Source organism: Marmota monax, unplaced genomic scaffold (assembly GCF_021218885.2).
Source record: "Marmota monax isolate L192 unplaced genomic scaffold, Marmota_monax_Labrador192_F-V1.1 WCK01_AAM20220418_F8-fsc00035, whole genome shotgun sequence".
Taxonomy (NCBI): Eukaryota; Metazoa; Chordata; class Mammalia; order Rodentia; family Sciuridae; genus Marmota; species Marmota monax.
This window is the reverse complement of record NW_026691961.1, coordinates 10,698,176-10,718,622: the sequence shown is the minus strand read 5'-3', so window position 1 is coordinate 10,718,622 and position 20,447 is coordinate 10,698,176. Positions and strand designations below refer to the sequence as shown.

The 20,447-nt window shown below is 43.8% G+C and overlaps 1 protein-coding gene across 3 annotated transcripts in view; it reads left to right on the top strand.

Moving 5' to 3' along the window:
• Srl (sarcalumenin) overlaps nt 1-10,681 on the top strand; it is a 51,583-nt gene extending 40,902 nt beyond the window's left edge. For all 3 annotated transcript variants that reach the window (XM_058579436.1, XM_046444181.1, XM_046444171.1), the window contains 5 exons: nt 368-469; nt 1,507-1,602; nt 4,853-4,969; nt 5,690-5,923; nt 7,496-10,681. In XM_058579436.1, the coding sequence (XP_058435419.1) occupies nt 400-469; nt 1,507-1,602; nt 4,853-4,969; nt 5,690-5,923; nt 7,496-8,307 (1,329 nt within the window). In that variant the 5' untranslated portion in view covers nt 368-399 and the 3' untranslated portion in view covers nt 8,308-10,681. The remainder of the gene's footprint in view (nt 1-367; nt 470-1,506; nt 1,603-4,852; nt 4,970-5,689; nt 5,924-7,495) is intronic.
• Nucleotides 10,682-20,447: the final 9,766 nt, after the last annotated feature.

The window sequence follows — 20,447 nt, the reverse complement described above, 5'->3', positions numbered from 1 at the left end:
AGGCCCTTAGCTGCCAGGATTCTTTATCTCATAGCTTCCTTACTGTTCTTAATTATTACATGTTTTAAAGACTATTCATCATTTATCTCCCACTAGACTGTGGGAAAGCTCCCTGTGGGCACCACTGCATTCCCAGCATGACACTAGGTGCTGGGCATGTAATAGGTGTTCAGTAAATAAAATGGATCTCAATACTTCGAATTTAAATTTGGATTTTCTAATTCTATCCTAAAGGCAGAACTCAGTTCAGTTCAACCTGGCAACTTGTTCAGCACCTGTTTGAGGCCCAGCCCTGGTCCCTCTCTCTGGAGCTTAGAGCTCAGCTGGCCTACTTTACCCTGACCCTGTTGTCTGCTTCTTCCCTCAGAAGAAACGGAGGATGTGAGTGAAGAAGCCCCAATGAGGGACCGCTCCCACATCGAGACCACCCTGATGCTGAATGAGGACAAGCCAGCTGATGATTACTCAGGTAACCAGAGAAGAGAGGGAGACAGACCAGCCCTGTGGCCAGCAGCCAGGCAGAGTCTGGGAGCAATAGAGCCTCACGGCTGTCACTCTGAAGCTAGAAGGGACCACAAGGAAGAGAAGAAACCTGGGAAGGGGGGGCGGTGCTATGTGAGGCATCTCCATGAGCAGAACCAACACCGGAGCCTCCAGGTTGGAAGGGAGGCAATCCAAGCTGAGCAACTACCACAAGGGCTAATGGCAAATCCCAGGGCCACCTCCATAGAATATGCCCACGTCTGTGCTCTGGCAGAGAGGATAGTTAATAAGAACTCAACTCATTTGTTTTGACTTTTAGTTTACAAGGCTCTTTCCAATCCAGTGTTTCATTTCATCATCATAATAACCTGAGAATTTCAGTAGGGCTTGTCCCATCTTAACTGATGAGCTAGCCAAGGTCAGAGCAAGGCAGCAATTTGTTCTTGGTGCACAGCCAGAGAGGAGCAGAGTGAGGGCCAGAGCCTCTCTAGCTTGTTTCTTGGTTCCTGAGCTCACTCTCCCAGGAAGACACCTAGGGATGACTGGGTCCAACCAGGGGCACTGGGGGTGCGGTAGGCAAGGGCTTGGGTAGCTGTGCTGTGGGCCTGCTGGGCACCTGGCCTCTTTGACCTCTGGGTCTAGGGCAGCACAAGCAGAGGCAGGCAGCAGAGATATAAAATAAATGGAATTCTCATTTTTCAAGGAGAGGACCTTCAGTTGGGCTGTAGGCTGAGCTAGTGTTTCCAGATACACTGTTGAGGTAGGAGGGAGAAAAAAGTTAAGTTTAAAAAAAGAACTCAGGAGGCTTTGCTGGGTAAGTAGGAGAATGCTTTTGCCTTCAGACATTGGGATGTGGACTAGTTCCCACCACAAAAGTGAGCATATCACACACTCTCTTGGGTTGCCAATGACCGTGCTCCCCACCAGACAGAACTGCCTAGGGTATGAGGTCACCCCACAGTGAAGGAGCTGCCTAGAGTCCACCTAGCCTGATAGTCTCCTCTTACCCCTCTTTGCCCCCAGCGGTGCTGCAGCGGCTTCGAAAGATCTACCATTCATCCATCAAGCCCCTGGAGCAGTCTTACAAATACAATGAGCTTCGGCAGCATGAGATCACAGGTACAGCATGGCCCAGAGTGGGGGCCACACCTCTGAACCATCCTGACTATGCCAGTGCCTACACATTTCACAAGTTCCATACGTGCTATGTTCAAGTACACCAGGGGCTGAGCTCTCCTGAGAATTGGGCAAGACAGGGACCTTAGTCCTGTGAAGCACCCATGTCCAGGAGGAGTGATAGATAGTGTACAAAGCATTGATAGATAGCATTTCATTGTTAAGCATTTATGTCTCAGTAGCACAGATTTTGATTTCTGGGACGGTGATGCCTGGTCAGGGAGCTTCTATTGCTCCTGTGTTCGTGAGCCCTCCAGGGCTTCCAATTCACTTGTGGATCATGTCTGAGTCCTCTGATTGGCCTGTATACCTCCCTTCCTACCTGTCATTCTTACCAGGTGGCTTGTGTTGGACTGGTGAAAATAATAAAAATGAGGCCTACTTCTTATAAAAAATTGTTTTAAAATAGTGCATAATAGTATAAATTGGGGGGGGGGGGGAAACACTTCCTTTCTTGATCTCTCACTCCTCCAGTTCCATTCCCAAAGATGCCCTGTTGTAGTCTCTCATGAATGCTTCCAGACATTTCCTCTGCAAACATGAGCATAGAGAAGTCTGTCTTTCTTTTACACAAATGGGGTGTATTGTGCCGTGTGTGTGTATGTGTGTGTGTGTAGATCCCTCTTCTTTCTGGTGCCTGCTTGGTCCTTTCGTGGTCCTCTCATGTTTTGTATAACCAGTATCCTCCTGATGGACATGGGGTGCTTTTCATTTTCCATTTTAAAAAATGTTCCAGGCATTACCATAATCGTATTTTATGTAAGTGTACTCGTAAGATGTTTTTTTAAAAAGTGCAATACTGAATTAAACATTTTGATACTTGTTGCCAAATTTCCTTTGACTATACCAATTGGTAAAGAACAGTAGATAAGCGAACTTATTCCCCCGCAGCCATGCCATTTTTAGTGTTACTCATCTTTGTGGTGCTGGTGATGGAACCCAGGGCCCTGAGCATAGTAGACAAGTGCTCTACCACTAAGCTACACCCCAGCCCTATTGCTGTTTTAATTGTGATATTGCAAATGTCTTCCTGTGTTATCTCACTTGATTCTCTCAAATAGCTATATAGTAGATAGGGTATTATCGGGTGTATATTATTGTTTTACAGAAGAGGAACCCAATGCCTAGGAAGCACTGTGTTTCCTGGGTCACACACATGGGATTAGGATGGAGACTCTGTATCTTCTCCCAGGGGAAACCCTGTTCTATAGCTTCCCATACTTCTTCTCACAATCCTAAGTAGTGCTCTTCTCTTTCACAGAGAACATAGAGACCTTGGTGTGAGGTTACAGTCTCCTAGTGGCTCTGCTCTGTCCTCCACACTTACCTTCTCTCCAGCCTTGACACCAAGAATGGTGTGGCACTCCCAGGAAACCCCAATCTTGAAAGCAGCAGAGGCCAGGAGGCTGCCGGTTGTCCCAGGAATGGTGCTCTGGAGGGAGGGTGTATGTTGCTGGCTCCTGGTCTCACTTTCTGAACTTGGCTCTTCTCCCCAAGTCCCTCGCCAGTTTCCTGCATGACCTCCTGTCTCTGGCACTCTTTGCTGGTCTCTCCCACACATGCCCGTGATGCCCCCCTGCTGTTGAGAGTAGGAACAGCAGAACCTTGTCTGGGGTCTGTCTCAGAACCTGCAGATCTGCAGGGCCCGCCTTGGCCTCCCTCACCCCCACCCCCACCTCCACCTCAGGGCCTGGGTAAAGAGACTTTTGTGAAGTCTCTATGGCTATAACTGGGAATACCTGTCACCTCCCTGCCTGCCCCAGCCAGATGGGGACCTCTGTGTATTTACAGGCAGGGAGGGAAGGGGTATGACCATGGTATCCCTTCCAGGCAATGTATATGTGCCTGCATTCATAAGACATAATCTTCTAGGACTTAGCTTCACTCCAGAGAAAGAAAACCAGTGCATAAAACATCCAGGTGCAGAAGAGGAAGTACTGTAAAAAGACAGAGGGGAACATGATATAGATAAACACTGCTATATATGCATTGAGATAGCGGAAAAAAATATGTTAGAAATTAGCAGTGGCATCAGACACAGTGGCACATGTCTGTAGTTCCAGCTACTAAGAGTTTGAGACCAGCCTGAGCAATATACTGAGACCCCTGTCTCCAAAAAAAAAAAAAAAAAAAAAAAAAAAGACATTGAGCAGTGGTTACCTATTAGAGATGGTGTTGTGGCCCAGGGAGATTGGGGATAGGGATGGAGGTTTTTTTCATTGTGTATCTTTTTATACTTCTGATTTTTGAGCCAAGGACTTAAATAAAAATATAAGAATAAATGAAAGAAATAAAAAGGAGGATTTTAGTATTCTATGCAAGCTCAGGGAGACAGAGACATCTGAAGACTTAATTATGTAGGACTGATTATTCAGAGAAAAACTGAGAGAGGTACTGAGGAGGCCTGCAAATCAGCAGTGGGACTGACTGCATCTCATGTCAAAAGCCTCTCACCCTCCCCTCCCTGTTGTGTGTGTGGTACTGGGGATGGAACTCAGGTCCTCACACAGGATAGGCAAGTGCTCTACCCTGAGCTACACCATCTTTGCTTTTTATGCTCCCTAGCATGGACTCTAGAAGGTCCTTGTACACAGGGCCCTAGAACTCTAATATACCCTGTTCAGTGTTTGGTCTTGGACAAAGGCAAATCTGTAATGGAATTTGGACACTAATAGTAGAGACTGGCCCTAGAGCCCAGGGTTGAGTTAAGCCTAAGGTGAGGATTTGGGGAGCCAATGAAGAAAACTGTAGAGCTGGGGACAAGGCAGGTCCAGAATTCAGATGGTCCCAGATTGTATAAGTTTCTTCCATGTCCTTTCTTTCTCTGTTATCAATTTGGGTTACAGTTGTAACTTCTCTCCTTGTAGAAGCTCTTTCCTTCCTTTTTTATGAATTGTTCTCCCAGAGTAAGCACTAAACCAGTGCTTGTGGAATTCACTTAGCTCCTCCTTCTGGTGCGGGCAGATATGCCAAGGATCTGGGCAAGGTCAACACAATAACTTCTTTTAAATAAGTGATTGCATTTACAGAGCAAGAGAAGTGCCACTGATGGCTGCACAGAACCAGTGCACACAGAATCCCTCAGTTCAGTTGGATGATGGTCAGGGATGCAGAGTGCTTTAGAGAACAGTGTCACCCCTACAGTAAGAGCGATTGTTCTTTCACTTCCATTTCTCATCCCTGTTGTCTACAGATGGGGAGATCACTTCCAAGCCAATGGTGCTGTTCCTGGGACCATGGAGCGTTGGTAAATCCACCATGATAAACTACCTTCTTGGGTTAGAAAACACTCGCTACCAGCTCTATACAGGTAAGAGATTTTTTTTTATGTGATTGTTAGTATTTGAATGTCGTATGTAAAAGTACTATGAAAGATTAAAACATTTATATAGTCTTCAATAATAATTAAAAATACATACAGGAAACTGGTAGCTACACCAGTGTTCATAGCAGCATTATTTAAAGTAGCCAAAAAGTGGAAATAATCTACAAGTCCACTGATGGGTAAATGGACAGTCAAAATGTGGTTTGTTCATATAATGGTATGTCACTTGGCCTTGGAAAGGGATGATTGTGCTATGAGAATGTATCAGATACATCTGACAGATGCTCTAACCTTGATGAAGCTTGAAAGTAATATGCTAAGTGAGAGAAACAAGAAACCAAAGGTCAAATATTGTATGATTCCACTCATATGAGGTACCAACAGTAGGAAATTTTGTAGAGAAAGTAGAATAGTGGTTGCTAGGAGTTGTGAGGAAGGAGAAAAGGGAGTTACTGTTTAATGGACACAGAGTTTCCGTTTGGGAATATTGAAAAAGTTCTGGAAATGGTGGTGATGGTTGCACTACAATGTAAATGTGCTAATGCCATTAGGAAAGAAAGAAAGAAAGAAACAAGTAGCTTGGCAAACATGTCCTGCCCTTGTGGCAAACCCTCCCTGAAAAGTCTTGCTCATTCACCTTCTTTGCAGCCATCTGTTTCTCAGAGATGACTGTTTTCCTGCAATCTCACCTCACCCTGCATGTAGGTGCTGAGCCCACCACATCCGAGTTCACGGTACTGATGCACGGGCCCAAGCTGAAAACCATCGAGGGCATTGTCATGGCTGCTGACAGTTCCCGGTCCTTCTCGCCCCTCGAAAAGTTTGGCCAGAATTTTCTGGAGAAGCTGATTGGTATTGAGGTTCCTCACAAACTTCTGGAGCGGGTCACTTTTGTGGATACACCAGGCATCATTGAGAATCGCAAACAACAAGAAAGAGGTAAGTTAGCACCCATTTTTGAATAGCAAGAGCTCTGTCTTAGAAAATTACTTGAGAAGGAAGTTTGGCCAGTGTTGCCAAAGACCAGGAGGTGCATTTTTTACCTCCACTTTCTTCTCCTTGTCACTGGGGTGCCACTGGGTTTTGGAGTGCCTCATCTTCCTACCTCCCCAAGGACTGATTTGGTTTGAAGATGGTCATTATTTTCCCAGAAGGAGAACTAGTTTTCTCTGCAAGAGCTCCAAGAGATCTATGCTATGACTGACTCGTCTTTGGGAGGCCCAGTCTGTCCTGGGTAGTCAAGGGCCTGGACTAATCAGATCCCAGTCAGGTATATTTAATTTCTGGCTAAACTGGGCCTGGGGCTCCCGGGCTTGCTCTGGGTTGCACCTGACGTTCGAGTCTTCCTAACTCCCAGTTTCTGTGTACTCAGTTCTGCTTCTGTCTAAGCTTTTATCAGACTTTCTAGGATCCTGCTTGCCTTCAGGTGTCAGGGGAACACCACTTTGGGCCTGGCAAGCCTGAGGCCATGGCATAGGCTACTATGTACTGTCATGACACTGGCCTATCTGCATTGATGAGTCCTAAACAGGGCAGTTGTAGAAACATGTGACCAGATGCCTGATTTAAGTTTATGGTTATGACCATCATTTGGGTTATAACTAGATCCTGTTTTATTGGTGATGATATTATCACTCACAATTATAAAAGTAAATTAACCTTATTGTACCCCCAATGTATATCCAATTATACACTGGATAATTTTATGCATTATTGGTTGGTCATTGTAAAAAAAAAAAAATGCAGGGCTGGGGTTGTGGCTCAGGGGTAGCACGCTTGCCTAGCATGTGTGAGGCACTGGGTTAGATTCTCAGCACCACATATAAACAAATAAATGAGTAAAGGTCCATCAATAACTAATAAAAATTTTAAAAATGCAATGTTTTCAAGATAGGTATTCCTCATCTCATTTTGTAAATAAGAAAATCGAGGAAATAAGAAGCAAAAGGAGTTAAAATATATTGGGCACCACTATATGACTGGCAGCTTTGATTCTGTGCTTTCCTGTTCATCACAATATAATAATCTTCTCATCAGTTTTGAAGTTACTGCTTTTCTTGTATTGTAGGTAAGGAGCTAGAGCTTAGGAGCATTTGCTATCCAGCTGTCCAGTGGCAAAGCCCAAATTCTGTCAGTCTTAACACTGGATCCTTATTTCTTTCTCCTAAATCTTGCATCCTCTATCACGTTCTTCCAATTCCCTGACTTCCTTAACAGTTTTTCCATTGCCCTAGATTTTTTTAGACAGTTGGAAAATCTCCACTTTGAACAAGTATTTTAATTCCTTAGAGACTTGGATTCCACTGTAGATGAAAGGAAGGATCAGGCTGTTCTTGGTTAGAGATTGACAAAGAGCAGGAGATATGCAATTAATTCTTTAGTAGTCTTTAGAAACTCAGAAAATCCCTAGAGCATGAACTTTCAGCCCACAGAATGATTTGGTTCTGAAGGGAGGTATGCGGGGCTTTGCATGAGCTCCACCAGCTTGACTTCTCACTCTGTCTCCTCAAGGATACCCCTTCAACGATGTGTGCCAGTGGTTCATCGATAGAGCCGACCTCATCTTTGTTGTCTTTGACCCCACCAAGCTGGATGTGGGTCTGGAGCTGGAGATGCTCTTTCGCCAGCTGAAGGGACGTGAGTCTCAGATAAGGATCATCCTGAACAAGGCTGACAACCTGGCCACACAGATGCTCATGCGAGTGTATGGGGCCCTCTTCTGGAGCTTGGCCCCTCTCATAAATGTCACAGAGCCTCCAAGGGTTTATGTCAGCTCCTTCTGGCCACAAGACTATAAACCTGACACTCACCGGGAACTGTTCCTCAAAGAAGAGATCTCCCTTCTAGAAGACCTGAACCAGGTGATTGAAAACAGGTTGGAGAACAAGATTGCTTTCATCCGCCAACATGCCATTCGGGTCCGCATTCATGCCCTCTTGGTTGACCGCTATCTGCAGACTTACAAGGACAAAATGACCTTCTTCAGTGATGGAGAACTGGTCTTTAAGGACATTGTGGAAGATCCTGATAAATTCTACATCTTTAAGACCATCCTGGCAAAGACCAATGTTAGCAAGTTTGACCTTCCCAACCGAGAGGCCTACAAGGACTTCTTTGGCATCAACCCCATTTCCAATTTCAAACTCCTTTCTCAGCAGTGCTCCTACATGGGAGGTTGCTTTCTGGAGAAGATAGAGCGGGCCATCACCCAGGAGCTTCCCAGCCTCCTGGGTAGCCTCGGGTTGGGGAAGAATCCAGGTGCTCTCAACTGTGACAAAACAGGGTGTAGTGAAACCCCAAAGAATCGCTACAAGAAGCACTAGATAGTGTGTAGCTCTTCTCGGGTCCCTGTTGGTGAATGAGCTTGTGTCTGAGAAGTCCTGGTTTATTAACCCTTTGAGCCACACTGGTGAGAATCAGTACACACTGGAGATTTGGGAGTTTTGTTGAGGCCTGTGGTAGGTGAAGGTGTGTGGGTCTAGGAAGGAGAGCGGAAACTGTGAATTATAGTGTGCTTTTCTTGTTGCTTCAGTTAGGAGGCCTGATTGGGGCAAATCAGGCTCTACTTGCTTTTCCTGGGTCCTGTCTTGAAGGGACAGAGAGCAGCTAAATTCTAGTGTATACTAAATGAGGGTCAAATAAGCTAAACACAGCCTGAGTGAAGAGGGCTCTCAGGTCCATGTTGGCTCCTTCCACACACGGTCTTCTGTTTGTTCCCCAAACCTCCTCTACTCTCTCCCAAGCTTGGGCTGACTTTCAAAGGCAGATAGCCTCTTGGATCTAAATTTACCTGAATTTTGAGCCTGTCCCAAGTACCTCTTCACTGTTTCTCCATAACACTGAGAGAGAACAAGAGTGCCTAGGTCAGGGTGAGGATCTGCCTCCCAAATGCCATTTCTGTGATGTCCCAGCTGGGGAGATCAGACCCATCACTGGCCCCAAGAGGTGGTGAGTGGGTGGTGGCCTCAGGCTGTTCCCTCTTGGATGTAACTTAAGTGAGGGTACTGGAAGGGCTCAGAGGGTTAATTGGTTTGCAGTGTGTCTTTGTCTATTGCATGTCTTGGAAAACTCAGATCCCAAAGGTGTTGGGTTTCAGAGTGGACAATGGAGACTTTGTTCCTTGTCCTTAGGGACTTTGCTGGGCAGTCAGCCTCTCCCAAATTTAGGAAGAGGCTGTTCCACAATTTCTCTGTGGAAGCACTTGGCAGAAAAGTTGTTTCTTCAGTTTTCCCATTACTATGGCTTTTCCTTTCTTTTCTTCTCCATTCCCTGATATACCAACACTTAAACCAGAGAAACTTCCTACGATGAGAACCAGCACCAGCCATCTGGCATCAGTGGCAACTGAAGCTTAGGGTTTAGCGTCCACCTGTCCTTGACATGGATAGCTGTGGACTGTACCACAGGACATCCAGGGCTTTCAAACACCAGTGAGTGTGGATATGTGTGTACATCATCCAAGAGAGGTCAGGAAGATGACAAACCTGAGGCCACAGAGAAAGAACTCATCATGAGAGTCCTGCATGGCCGGCAAGCACTGTCCCCTCGGAGGGGCACAGAGACCCAATGGATAAGTGCCCTTTGAAGGGAGCATGTACTGTGAGATGTGTGCATACAGGGATAGCCCAGGCCTGCCTTGAAGGGCTCCTTTTGATGGACACATCTGGCCACTCCTCTTGGGAGCAAGCTATCCTTGGGTCCTTAATCCTGTCCTGGGTCAGGACCCACCAGCACTGAGTAGTCATCTGGATCAGAAGGAAATTTTGAGAAAAAGGTTGATTAGGAAATGTAAGTAGATTGGTGATCAGATGGGGTCCAGAAAGAACCCCAATTTGATTTAGTATTGCTCAGAATTCGGAGCAGTCCCATGCCTGCTGCAAGAGAGGCTGCTGCTTTGGACTTTATGGAGGACTCAGATCCTCTCACGGACAGCCAGAGCCTCCAAACCCACCAGGACACTGTTTCAAGGAGCAAGCCAACTGGAAAAGAAAAGCGAGTTCTGTAAGGGACACCCATGAAGCCTGGTAGCTGGGGCAGATGAGTTGCAATCTGTCCTTGGACTTTTCTTCTCCCCCAAATGAACAACCCCAACCCCTTGGCCTCACTTCCAAACCACTTATCCTCTTGGAAGACTATCCCTCCTGCCTGTCTCTTTCACACTGCTCATCCCTGTTGGTTGCTTTTGGTGAATCTGTTTTTTTTCTTAATGCAGTCAGGGAAATAAAAAGTTCAGGACTATATGGGCCTTTTTTTAGCTGTGATGTCACCATAATTTTGGGAAGCAGGGGGGATGAAGCTAATCAGTTCATGCAGTATTAGTATTTTGGGGGGGCTATATTATCAGTGTGTCCTCCCACTTTTGGATTTTTCTTTTCTCCATCTATTTTCCTTTTCTTTTTTCTTCTTTCTCTCCATTCTGTTCCTCTCCTCGCTGTCTGCCTTACCTTTCCTTGACTGCCCACAGGCCTGTTGATCAATCAACACAGGTTCTAAGTGCCCGTTCTTTGCCCAGCTCCGTGGAGGATTCTGACTCTTAAAGATGATGGGGCTGGGAACTGGGGAAACTTGGGACCCAGAGATTCCCCAAGAGGGGTCCCTGTGAATATTTGTGGAGGAATAGGGGCTGACCCTTTCCAGTGACCTTTAGATTCTGACTTTACCAGGGAGAATATTTCAATAAAGTTCCTATCTCTTTAACATCTTCTCCTTCCTGATTGTCTCCAGCAAGATGAATCTCTGATCTTGCTTTTTTATGTAGGAGAATGTACTCATTTTCAGATTTCTTGGGGATAGGTTGGGAGTTGATAAAGTGCTTATTCTTGGTTTGGATGCTTTCTGGCACCCTCCTTTGGTAGCTCCCTCCTGCTTCCAGCCTCCCAGGTATTCAAGATGGCTTGTTCTTTCAGCAGTTGCCGCAGTCTGGCTGGGCACAATCAGGAGCCACTTGTCAAAAGAAACTAACTTTATTTTTAGAACCACACACGACAAACAAAATAGTCTCTCAGGAAAAACCCTCAGAGCCTCAACTGCCACCACCGGCTTTCCCCAAACCTCTCTCTCCCACACAAGCTTCTCTCCACCTCCCACCATCCTCCTGCTCTTGAGGCCGATTGGCTGGGTCACGTGGGCGGAGCCAAAAAAGTCCCCCAATGAGCAGCTCCGTGGTCTGAAAGGGCAGGGAAACAGTCCAATGAGCATCACCGCAGAGGAGCCAATCAGCTAGATGTTGCTGGGGCCGAGGAGCCAATCAGCTAGATGTTGCTGGGGCCGCTGTGAGCCAATCATCAGCCAGCAGCTGGAAGTTTGCTGGCAGCTGGAAGTTTGCTGGGGCCCCTTTGGCTGTGGCTCTCAACATCTCCCCCTCTCTGTTTAAACAACAAGCATGTGGCTTAGGGACCGTGCCTGTTAGGCAGTCCAATTCAACATATGGTCCTTACCCGTCATCGGATGAACTGACCTCTAGGCGTCAGCCTCCTGTCTTAGGTTGGTACCACTGCAATTGGATCATACCCGTCACTGACTACCGGTCCAGCATACAGCCATACTTGTGGATAGGCCTTTGCACCTGTGGGGGGGTGAGGTTCTTTGCCTCACCTCTGTTGGCCCCCAAATTTTAGACCATCACTAGTAGAGGAGGATGCAAAATGCCATGACATTAAGCCAATTGAGGGCTCCTTTGAAAAATTGTACCACCGGTGACATCATCAGCAAAAATACTCCAGCACTACCACAATTCGTTGTACCAACAGATAGTTCACAATGCATACAGGTGAGCTCACAATGTGTCCAGGCAAGTTGTGCAAGCAGTTCAGTGATGGCTATTGTAGAAGCTGTAGATTGGTTTTATCTTTGACTTCACCAGCACTGGGATGAAGATAGGAATTCTGGCAATAATGGCTAAAGAAAAAATTATGTAACATTACAGAAGGCACTAAAAGAAAACAATTTTCTTAACAATTTACATTGTCTTCACCGGCACTGGGATGAAGATAGGAATTCTGGCAATAATGGCTAAAGAAAAAATTATGTAACATTACAGAAGGCACTAAAAGAAAACAATTTTCTTAACAATTTACATTATCTTTAAGAGAATTATTAAATATAATGAAAAGGAAAGGTGAAAGTAAACAGATCTGTTAACCTTCTTTTTTGTTTACATATTAAAACAATCCTCAACAGTTGTTTACCCAATTTAAATTAAACCATATAAATCACGTGAAAAAAAAATATTTGGATCCATTTTATCATGAGCGCTCATCATATATGATATATGGACATACGTACATTCAAACATATAACACAAAACACAAGTGTGCACACATAATATAATACATACAACACATAACATTATAGTAAAGGCCTTATAACTTTTTACAGGTGAAATCTCCATTGCAATGCTTAAAAACTCTATAGTCAAAAAATAGAACTGATCAGCAAACCATTAACCTAGGTCTGTATGAGCTCAAAAAACAAAATAGAACTTCATGATATGGCAAAGGGCAATAATAAAATAGATATTGAAAAAAGCATCCTGGTTCTGTTGCAGATGTAAGAATAGCCAAACTGGAGTTTTGGACATCAGTTGTTATGGATTTGAGCCAAATCGTCTTCTTTTTGGTCTGTAGAAATCGCTTTAGTTAATCTTTCTGGAATCCAAATCGGCTGCTGTTCTCCCTGTGGAAACACATAAACAGACCCCCGACTCCAGACAATCACTGGGTCAGGACCTTGGTTAATCTCTCTGGAATCCAAATCGGCTGCTGTTCTCCCTGTGGAAACACACAAACAGACCCTCGACTCCAGACAATTACTGGGTCAGGACCTTTCCATTGTCCTGTTAGAATATCCTTCCAAAGTACCTTGGGCTTATGTACATTTTTTGGACACATATGCCTTTCCGCAGCACTAAGTCCTGATGAATCCAAATTTAAAAAGTTTAGAGTAAAAAGGGTTATTTTAAGTTTATCTTTGGGGAATATATACCCCTTCCCAATTCCTTCTTTTTGCTTTAATAAGTACATTTTAATAGTTTGATGAGCTCTTTCAACTATGCCTTGTCCCTGTGGATTGTATGGGATTCCTGTTATATGAGTAATGCCAAATGTTGAGCAAAATTGTTTAAAAGAGGTAGAAGTATAACCAGGGGCATTATCTGTTTTTAACTGTTTTGGAACACCCACAGTGGCAAAATTTTGTAAGCAATGAGCTATAACATCTTTAGTTTTTTCTCCGGCATGAAGGGAGCCCATCAAAAATCCAGAAGAAGTATCAACTGTAACATGCAAATATTTTAATTTTCCAAATTCTGGCAAGTGTGTGACGTCCATCTGCCAAATATGGTTAGGTATCAATCCTCTAGGATTGACTCCAAGATTAACTTGTGGTAAAAAGGTCACACAATTTTGACATTGTTTTATTATTTGTCTAGCTTGTTCCTTAGTTATTTTAAAACGCTTTTGTAAAGTATTAGCATTGACATGGAACTTTTTATGAAAATTTATAGCTTCTTCTAGTGTAGAGAAAATATGTATGTCATGTGTAGTTTTATCTGCTAAATCATTGCCCAAACTAAGGGCTCCAGGCAATCCTGTATGTGCCCTGATATGTCCTATAAAGAATGGATCTTTTCTGTCCCAGATTAGACTTTGTATAGTGGAAAGCAAAGAGAAAACAGTAGAAGAAGGGGAAATCCTACCAGCATCTTCAAGAGATACTATAGCATTAACTACATACTGACTATCAGAAAATAAATTAAATACAGAATCTTTAAACATCACAAAAGCTTGTAAAACTGCATTAAGCTCTACCTTTTGAGCTGATTGTTTGGGTACTAAAAATGTAAATGTTTGATCAGGGGTAACGACTGCTGCTGTACCATTATTTGACCCATCAGTGAATATATTTGGAGCATTCATGATAGGTGTTTTTCTTGTCATTTTTGGAAAAATTACAGGATGCAATGACCAAAAAGACAATAAAGGATTAGATGGTAAGTGGTTATCAAATGAAACATTAGATTTACACATGATTATTGCCCAAGTATTTAACTCATTAGCTAACTCATCAATTTGATTCATAGTATATGGAGTAATAATTTTATTGGGAGAAATTCCAAACACTCCCTTTGCTGCTTTTATTCCTTTGAGTATTAATTGTCCTACAGCCTCAGGATACCTAGTAAGAATAGTGTTAGGAGAATAAGATAAATGTATCCATAATAATGGACCTTCTTGCCAAAATACTCCTGTAGGAATATTTTTTGTTGGTAGTACAATAAATAATAAAGGCAAACTTATATCAATTCTATCCAAATGCATATTTTCCATATATGTTTCAATGATTTTTAATGCCTTTCTTGCTTCAGGCGTTAACATTCGGGGTGAATTTGGATCTGATGGACCTTTTAGGATATCAAATAAAGGTCCCAACTCTCCTGTTGGTATACCTAAATAAGGCCTTATCCAATTTATGTCTCCTAATAACTTTTGAAAGTCATTAAGTGATTTGAGTTGATCTATTCGTATTTGAATTTTTGGTGGACGGACCATGGTTGAGGATAATAGAACTCCTAAATAATTAATTGGAAAATTTAATTGTACTTTATCTATTGCTATCTCTAGATTATAATTTTTTAATAAGTTTGTAAGTGTGGCATAACATTCTAGCAATGTGTTTTTATCTTTGTGTGCTAATAATACATCATCCATATAGTGAAATATTTGTAGTTCAGGATTTTGATTTCTAAGTGGCTGGATTACTTTGTTAACATAAATTTGACACATAGTTGGGCTGTTAGCCATCCCTTGAGGGAGTACTTTCCATTCATATCTCTGATCAGGACCTTCATGATTCAGTGCAGGGATAGTAAATGCAAAACGTGGACTATCCTCAGGATGAATTGGAATTGAAAAAAAAACAATCTTTAATATCTATAACTAAAACATACCAGGTTTTTGGCAAAGCAGACAACTGAGGAATCCCTGATTGAGCAGGTCCCATAATAACCATCTCATTATTAATGGCTCTTAAATCTTGCAATAATCTCCATTTACCAGATTTCTTTTTGATGACAAAAATGGGAGTATTATGGGGAGATACAGAAGGTTGTATATGTCCTTCTGCTAATTGTTGTTTGACCAGGTCATGGGCTGCTTGTATCTTTTCTTTAGTCAGGGGCCACTGAGGAACCCATACTGGTCTTTCTGATTTCCAAGTAATTTTTATTGTCTCAGTGGCCCTTTCTGAAAATCCAACCCATGTCTGTCTGTTCCTTGATCTATTTGTATTGGTGCTGCTATACCTTGTTCTTGTTTTTCTAATCTTTTTCCTTTCCTAAAACCTTGTCTAGTCATAATAGTGGGTGCATTTTGGTTGATGTTATTTGTTAATGTCAAACCTAATTGATCTAGGACATCTCGTCCCCATAAATTTACGGGAAGATGATCCAATACATATGGCTGTATAGTTCCTTCACATCCTTCAGGATCCTTCCAATCTAATACCATTGCACTTCTATGGGGATTAGTCGCCACTCCTAGGCCTCGAAGCGTTTGAGTGGCTTGTTGTAATGGCCAATGTTTTGGCCATTCTTGACGAGAGATGATGCTAAGGTCTGCACCTGTATCCAGTAGCCCATTAAATTCATGTCCTTGAATATTTAGTTTTAGCATGGGGCGAGAATCTAAATTTAAAGAAAGCATAGCCCAATCTACACCTGTGGAGCCTAATCCCTTGGAACCTCTTTCTACAGTACGACTGGAAAATTTATCATGTAGGCTGGGTATTATTAGTAACTGTGCTATTCTATCTCCTGGTGAAATTACTGATATACCCTTTGGAGAACTGGCTATAATTTTTATTTCACCTTCATAATCGGGATCAATTACCCCAGGACTTATCATAAGTCCTTTTAGAGTAGAAGAGCTGCGTCCCAATAATAAGCCTACTGTTCCTTTGGGAAGAGGTCCTTTCACCCCTGTGGGAATGATTTGAACTCCCATCTCTGGAGTTAGTACTGCTCTGGCGGAGGCGCAGATGTCCAACCCTGCGCTCCCTCTGGTTTGTCTGATGAGGGATCTGATGGACAATGTGTCCTGGGCACTACCCTGATGGGGTTGCTGGGTTCCTCCAGTGCTCCGTATATTTGTGGTTTTGGGCCCCGGAGCATTGGGCCCCCCTGTCCGTTTTTTGGCAATGGAGCCCGATGCCTTTCTCCACGATATCGTGGATAAACACCTGGTCCTTGTTCGTTTTTTGATAATGGAGTACCCTCTATGGTGGTTTGAGAACGGCATTCATTAGCCCAATGTCTCCCTCTACGGCATCGTGGGCAAATACCTGGTATTCTACTCCTTTGATACCTAGTTTTGTTAAACCCTCCTCCAATGGGGCAATTCCTTTTAAAATGTCCTGTTTGTTCACAATTGTAGCATGTTCTTGGCCTGGCATCTAAAGCCTGTTTTACTGCAGCTGCCACAATTTGCCCTTGTTCATTAATGTCTCTGGCATCTAAAGCCTGTTTTACTGCAGCTGCCACGACTTGCTCTTGTTCATTAATGTCTCTACATAATTTAATATATGTGTTTAAATCTTCATGTTTCCATGGTCTAATGATATCTCTGCACCAACGATTCGCTTGCTCATAAGCCAGGTGTTTTAGTAATGGCATTGCTTGTTCTGTATTCCCAAAAACTCTGGTAGCTGTTTGAATAAGCCTATCTACAAATTCAGCATAAGGTTCATTAGCTCCTTGTATTACCTTAGATAATTGACCTTGTAAACCTCCATGTCCTTGTAAAGTCTTCCATGTCTTAATTGCATCTGCAGCAATTTGTGCGTATACGCCAGGATCATATGCAATTTGTTGCTGCTGATCCTCATAAGGTCCCTTTCCTAACAACATATCTAGATTTCTCTGAGGATAACCAGCTGCTGCATTTCGCCTAGCCGTCTCCTTGCAAAATTCCTCATTGGCAACCTTCCATAACAGGTATTGTCTTCCATTTAGCACAGCTTTACACATATTAGCCCAATCTGCTGGCGTCATGTTCAAGTTGTTAATGGATTCGACCAAGCTTACAGTGAAGGGTGCTTGAGGACCATAGGTTGTTACAGCCTCTTTTAGCTGCTTCACTGTTTTGAAATTTAAAACTTGGTAAAATCGCTGCCCTCCTGCCTCAAATACAGGGCATGTTAATATTTGAGACCTTGTCTCAGGATCCCAACTATCAACTGCGGGGGTTGGGGGCCTCCCAGCATATGGAGGTGGCGCTGTTGGTTGGACACTTACGCCCTCTGGTGATAGAAAGGTGTTAGTAGCAGTCTCCTGTAGAGGTGGTGCTGTTGGTTGGACACTTACACCCTCTGGTGATAGAAAGGTGTTAGTAGCAGTCTCCTGTTGTAACTTTCCCCCTGATGGCTTTTTCTGTTTTACACTTTCTTTCTCTGTCTGACTAGCTTGAGAGGCCTTCTCTTTTACTTGAATCTTTTCCTCTGTCTGACTAACTTGAGAGACCTTCTCTTTTACTTGAATCATTATGTCTTCTCCTTCCTCTACCATTGTCTGAACTGAAGGCTTTGGACTAAGCAAACAAGATATGAATGTCCACAATGGCAATGTGCCAACTGGCAGAGTCCCTGGGCTTTTCTTTTCTATTCTTTTTAAATCTTCACCATGATGGTTCCATTGTGATATATTTAACAACTCCTCCTTAAAAAGCCATGGGCTACATTTTTGTATTGTATCAACGTATGCCCTGATTGTTCTTGATTTTACTGGGATGCCTCCTTCCTCTAACAATTTACTTAACACTCTTTCAGTTTGTTTTTTACTAATTTCTGATCCCGTATTTCTACTATAATACAACCCAACAAGATGACGCCAAACAAAACTGAAACTGAGTGAAACAAAATTGGAACAACACAAAATCATTATAATAGCCTCCTGAAATGTCCATCCGTCCTTTCTCCCTATCTGTTCCTCAGATGTGAGCGGTTTTTCTTCCATCTTACACATCTCCAGGGACAGGCAACTTAAAACAAAAGTGAAACAAAATAACAAAAGAAGAATCTTAAAATGGCTACCCATCCTCTCGCCCTGCCCTCAGGGGCGAGCAGTTCACTTACCCTCAGTCGCTCCCCGTGCGAGCCACCAAATGCCGCAGTCTGGCTGGGCACAATCAGGAGCCACTTGTCAAAAGAAACTAACTTTATTTTTAGAACCACACACGACAAACAAAATAGCCTCTCAGGAAAAACCCTCAGAGCCTCAACTGCCACCACCGGCTTTCCCCAAGCCTCTCTCTCCCACACAAGCTTCTCTCCACCTCCCACCATCCTCCTGCTCTTGAGGCCGATTGGCTGGGTCATGTGGGCGGAGCCAAAAAAGTCCCCCAATGAGCAGCTCCGTGGTCTGAAAGGGCAGGGAAACAGTCCAATGAGCATCACCGCAGAGGAGCCAATCAGCTAGATGTTGCTGGGGCCGAGGAGCCAATCAGCTAGATGTTGCTGGGGCCGCTGTGAGCCAATCATCAGCCAGCAGCTGGAAGTTTGCTGGCAGCTGGAAGTTTGCTGGGGCCCCTTTGGCTGTGGCTCTCAACAAGCAGTCATGAAACTAAGGCCTATTCCCTTTAGAAATAGGGGTCATTGACATTTTTATCCCCAGATCCCTCACAGAGATGGCTCAGGTAACTATACCAGTCAGCCCATGCCCTCTGCCGTTCAACTGCCTCCAGATGCCCATAGCCACTGTGGAGGAAGCCTGAGGTCTGCAGGAATGGTGAGGATGGCTGCCTCCCCTGGCTGCTCCAGAAAGTGATTGCCCTCTCCACCTGGTATGGGCATGGGCCTTCTGTTTGTTACCTTCTGAACACATCCTGGATTGCCCTTCCCAGCCCAATTTGCTCTTTTCAGTGTCCTGGAAATTCAGCAGTGCTCTTGAATTTTGAAGTTTTCCCTCTGGTATCCTCCAAGAAATTTCACATCTTTGCTTGAGGGTTGGCTTTGAAAGAGAAAGAACAGGGCCCTGGGGAAGAGGTAGGAGGTTGGAATGAACCAAAAAGGGAGAGCTGGACCTAAAAATCCAGGCCATTGCCATACAGTTGTGCCCAAGAGGATGCCAGACTCAGGTGACATCCCTGGGTACTCCAGGGTGCTCCTGGCTCAGCAGTGGCTGGACTTAGGGCTGAGTGAGTGGAGTCACGCTATTCTTTGTTTGCTTCCTGATCAGGGAAAGTCTATATGCAGTCCACAGTCTTTGAGCAACTGAGCAACCTGACCTACTAAAGTCACTCCTGCTCACCTGCCCCACCTCACCTTCTCCTACCCATTCTTGGAGAAATTGAGTGCTTTCCCTACAAGAGAAAAGTCACATAAAGTCGGTGGGTTTTTTTTTTTTTTTTTAGTTGTTGATGGACTTTATTGTCTTTATTTTTATGTGGTGGTGAGAATTGAACCCAGTGCTTCATACATGCCAGGCGAGCACACTACCACTGAGCCACAACCCCAGCCCCAAAGTCGGTTTTGAACAGAAATGTAATAATCCGCTGGATCTGTCTTCAAAATTGTGCTGTTTCACAAACCTCATAGCCCTGTCACCTTTAGGTTAAGTCTGCCTTTAGGGTGCTAGAGCAACCAAACAGAAAATGGAGAAAGCAAAACAGAGGCTATTCTAAACATACCCAGGTAATGTGAGGGGTTCGAATATAAAGAATGAATTTAAGGGTCATGTCATTGGAACATTACAAGTAGTTATACAAATAAGGGGCATGCAAAAACATACATGTGAAGTTCTTATGTACTGGAAAACAGATGTGGGTGTGCAATTTTGTGGCCAAATGATGCCTGAGTACCTAGTCCAGTGTTCAACACCTAGGAACTCTTTACCTGACCCCAAACCTTTCGTTCCCCTTTTTTCACATGGGCTCTAGGAGAGTAAATGTGTTTTGCGTTGTGTGTAGATGGTCCTTGCCACAGAGGTATGCCTGGTTTGGGCAAGTGACTGTGGCTGTGAAGGAGTAATTGTATTCATATGTGAGAGTGGAATACAGATTATGGGAATATGTATGTATGGGCAGATGTGTGAATGGGGTGAACCCGGATAGTCAAACAGGGTTGAGACCCAAGAAGAGGCAGCCATGGAAAGACATCTTACTAGTCCCTGGCTTTGCAGGTATGCCTTGCCACAGTGAACTAAGGTGAAAGGACTTTAGAGAACTTAATACATACTGGCAACATTTCATGCCAGTTCTATCTTCTGAGACATTAGGCTCTGGCTTCTCCCAACCCAAGGAACCCTTACTTTTTCTCTAGAAGACCATAAAGACAATACAAAGAAAGCATTAAGAAAAACAGAAACTGAGAGTAGTAACATAAGGTTGTCTGTAGGAAAGGTATATTCAATAGGTTGGGCCAATCTCTTACCCTCAGGATAAACATTCATATAGGAGTTTTTCCACATCTGCTT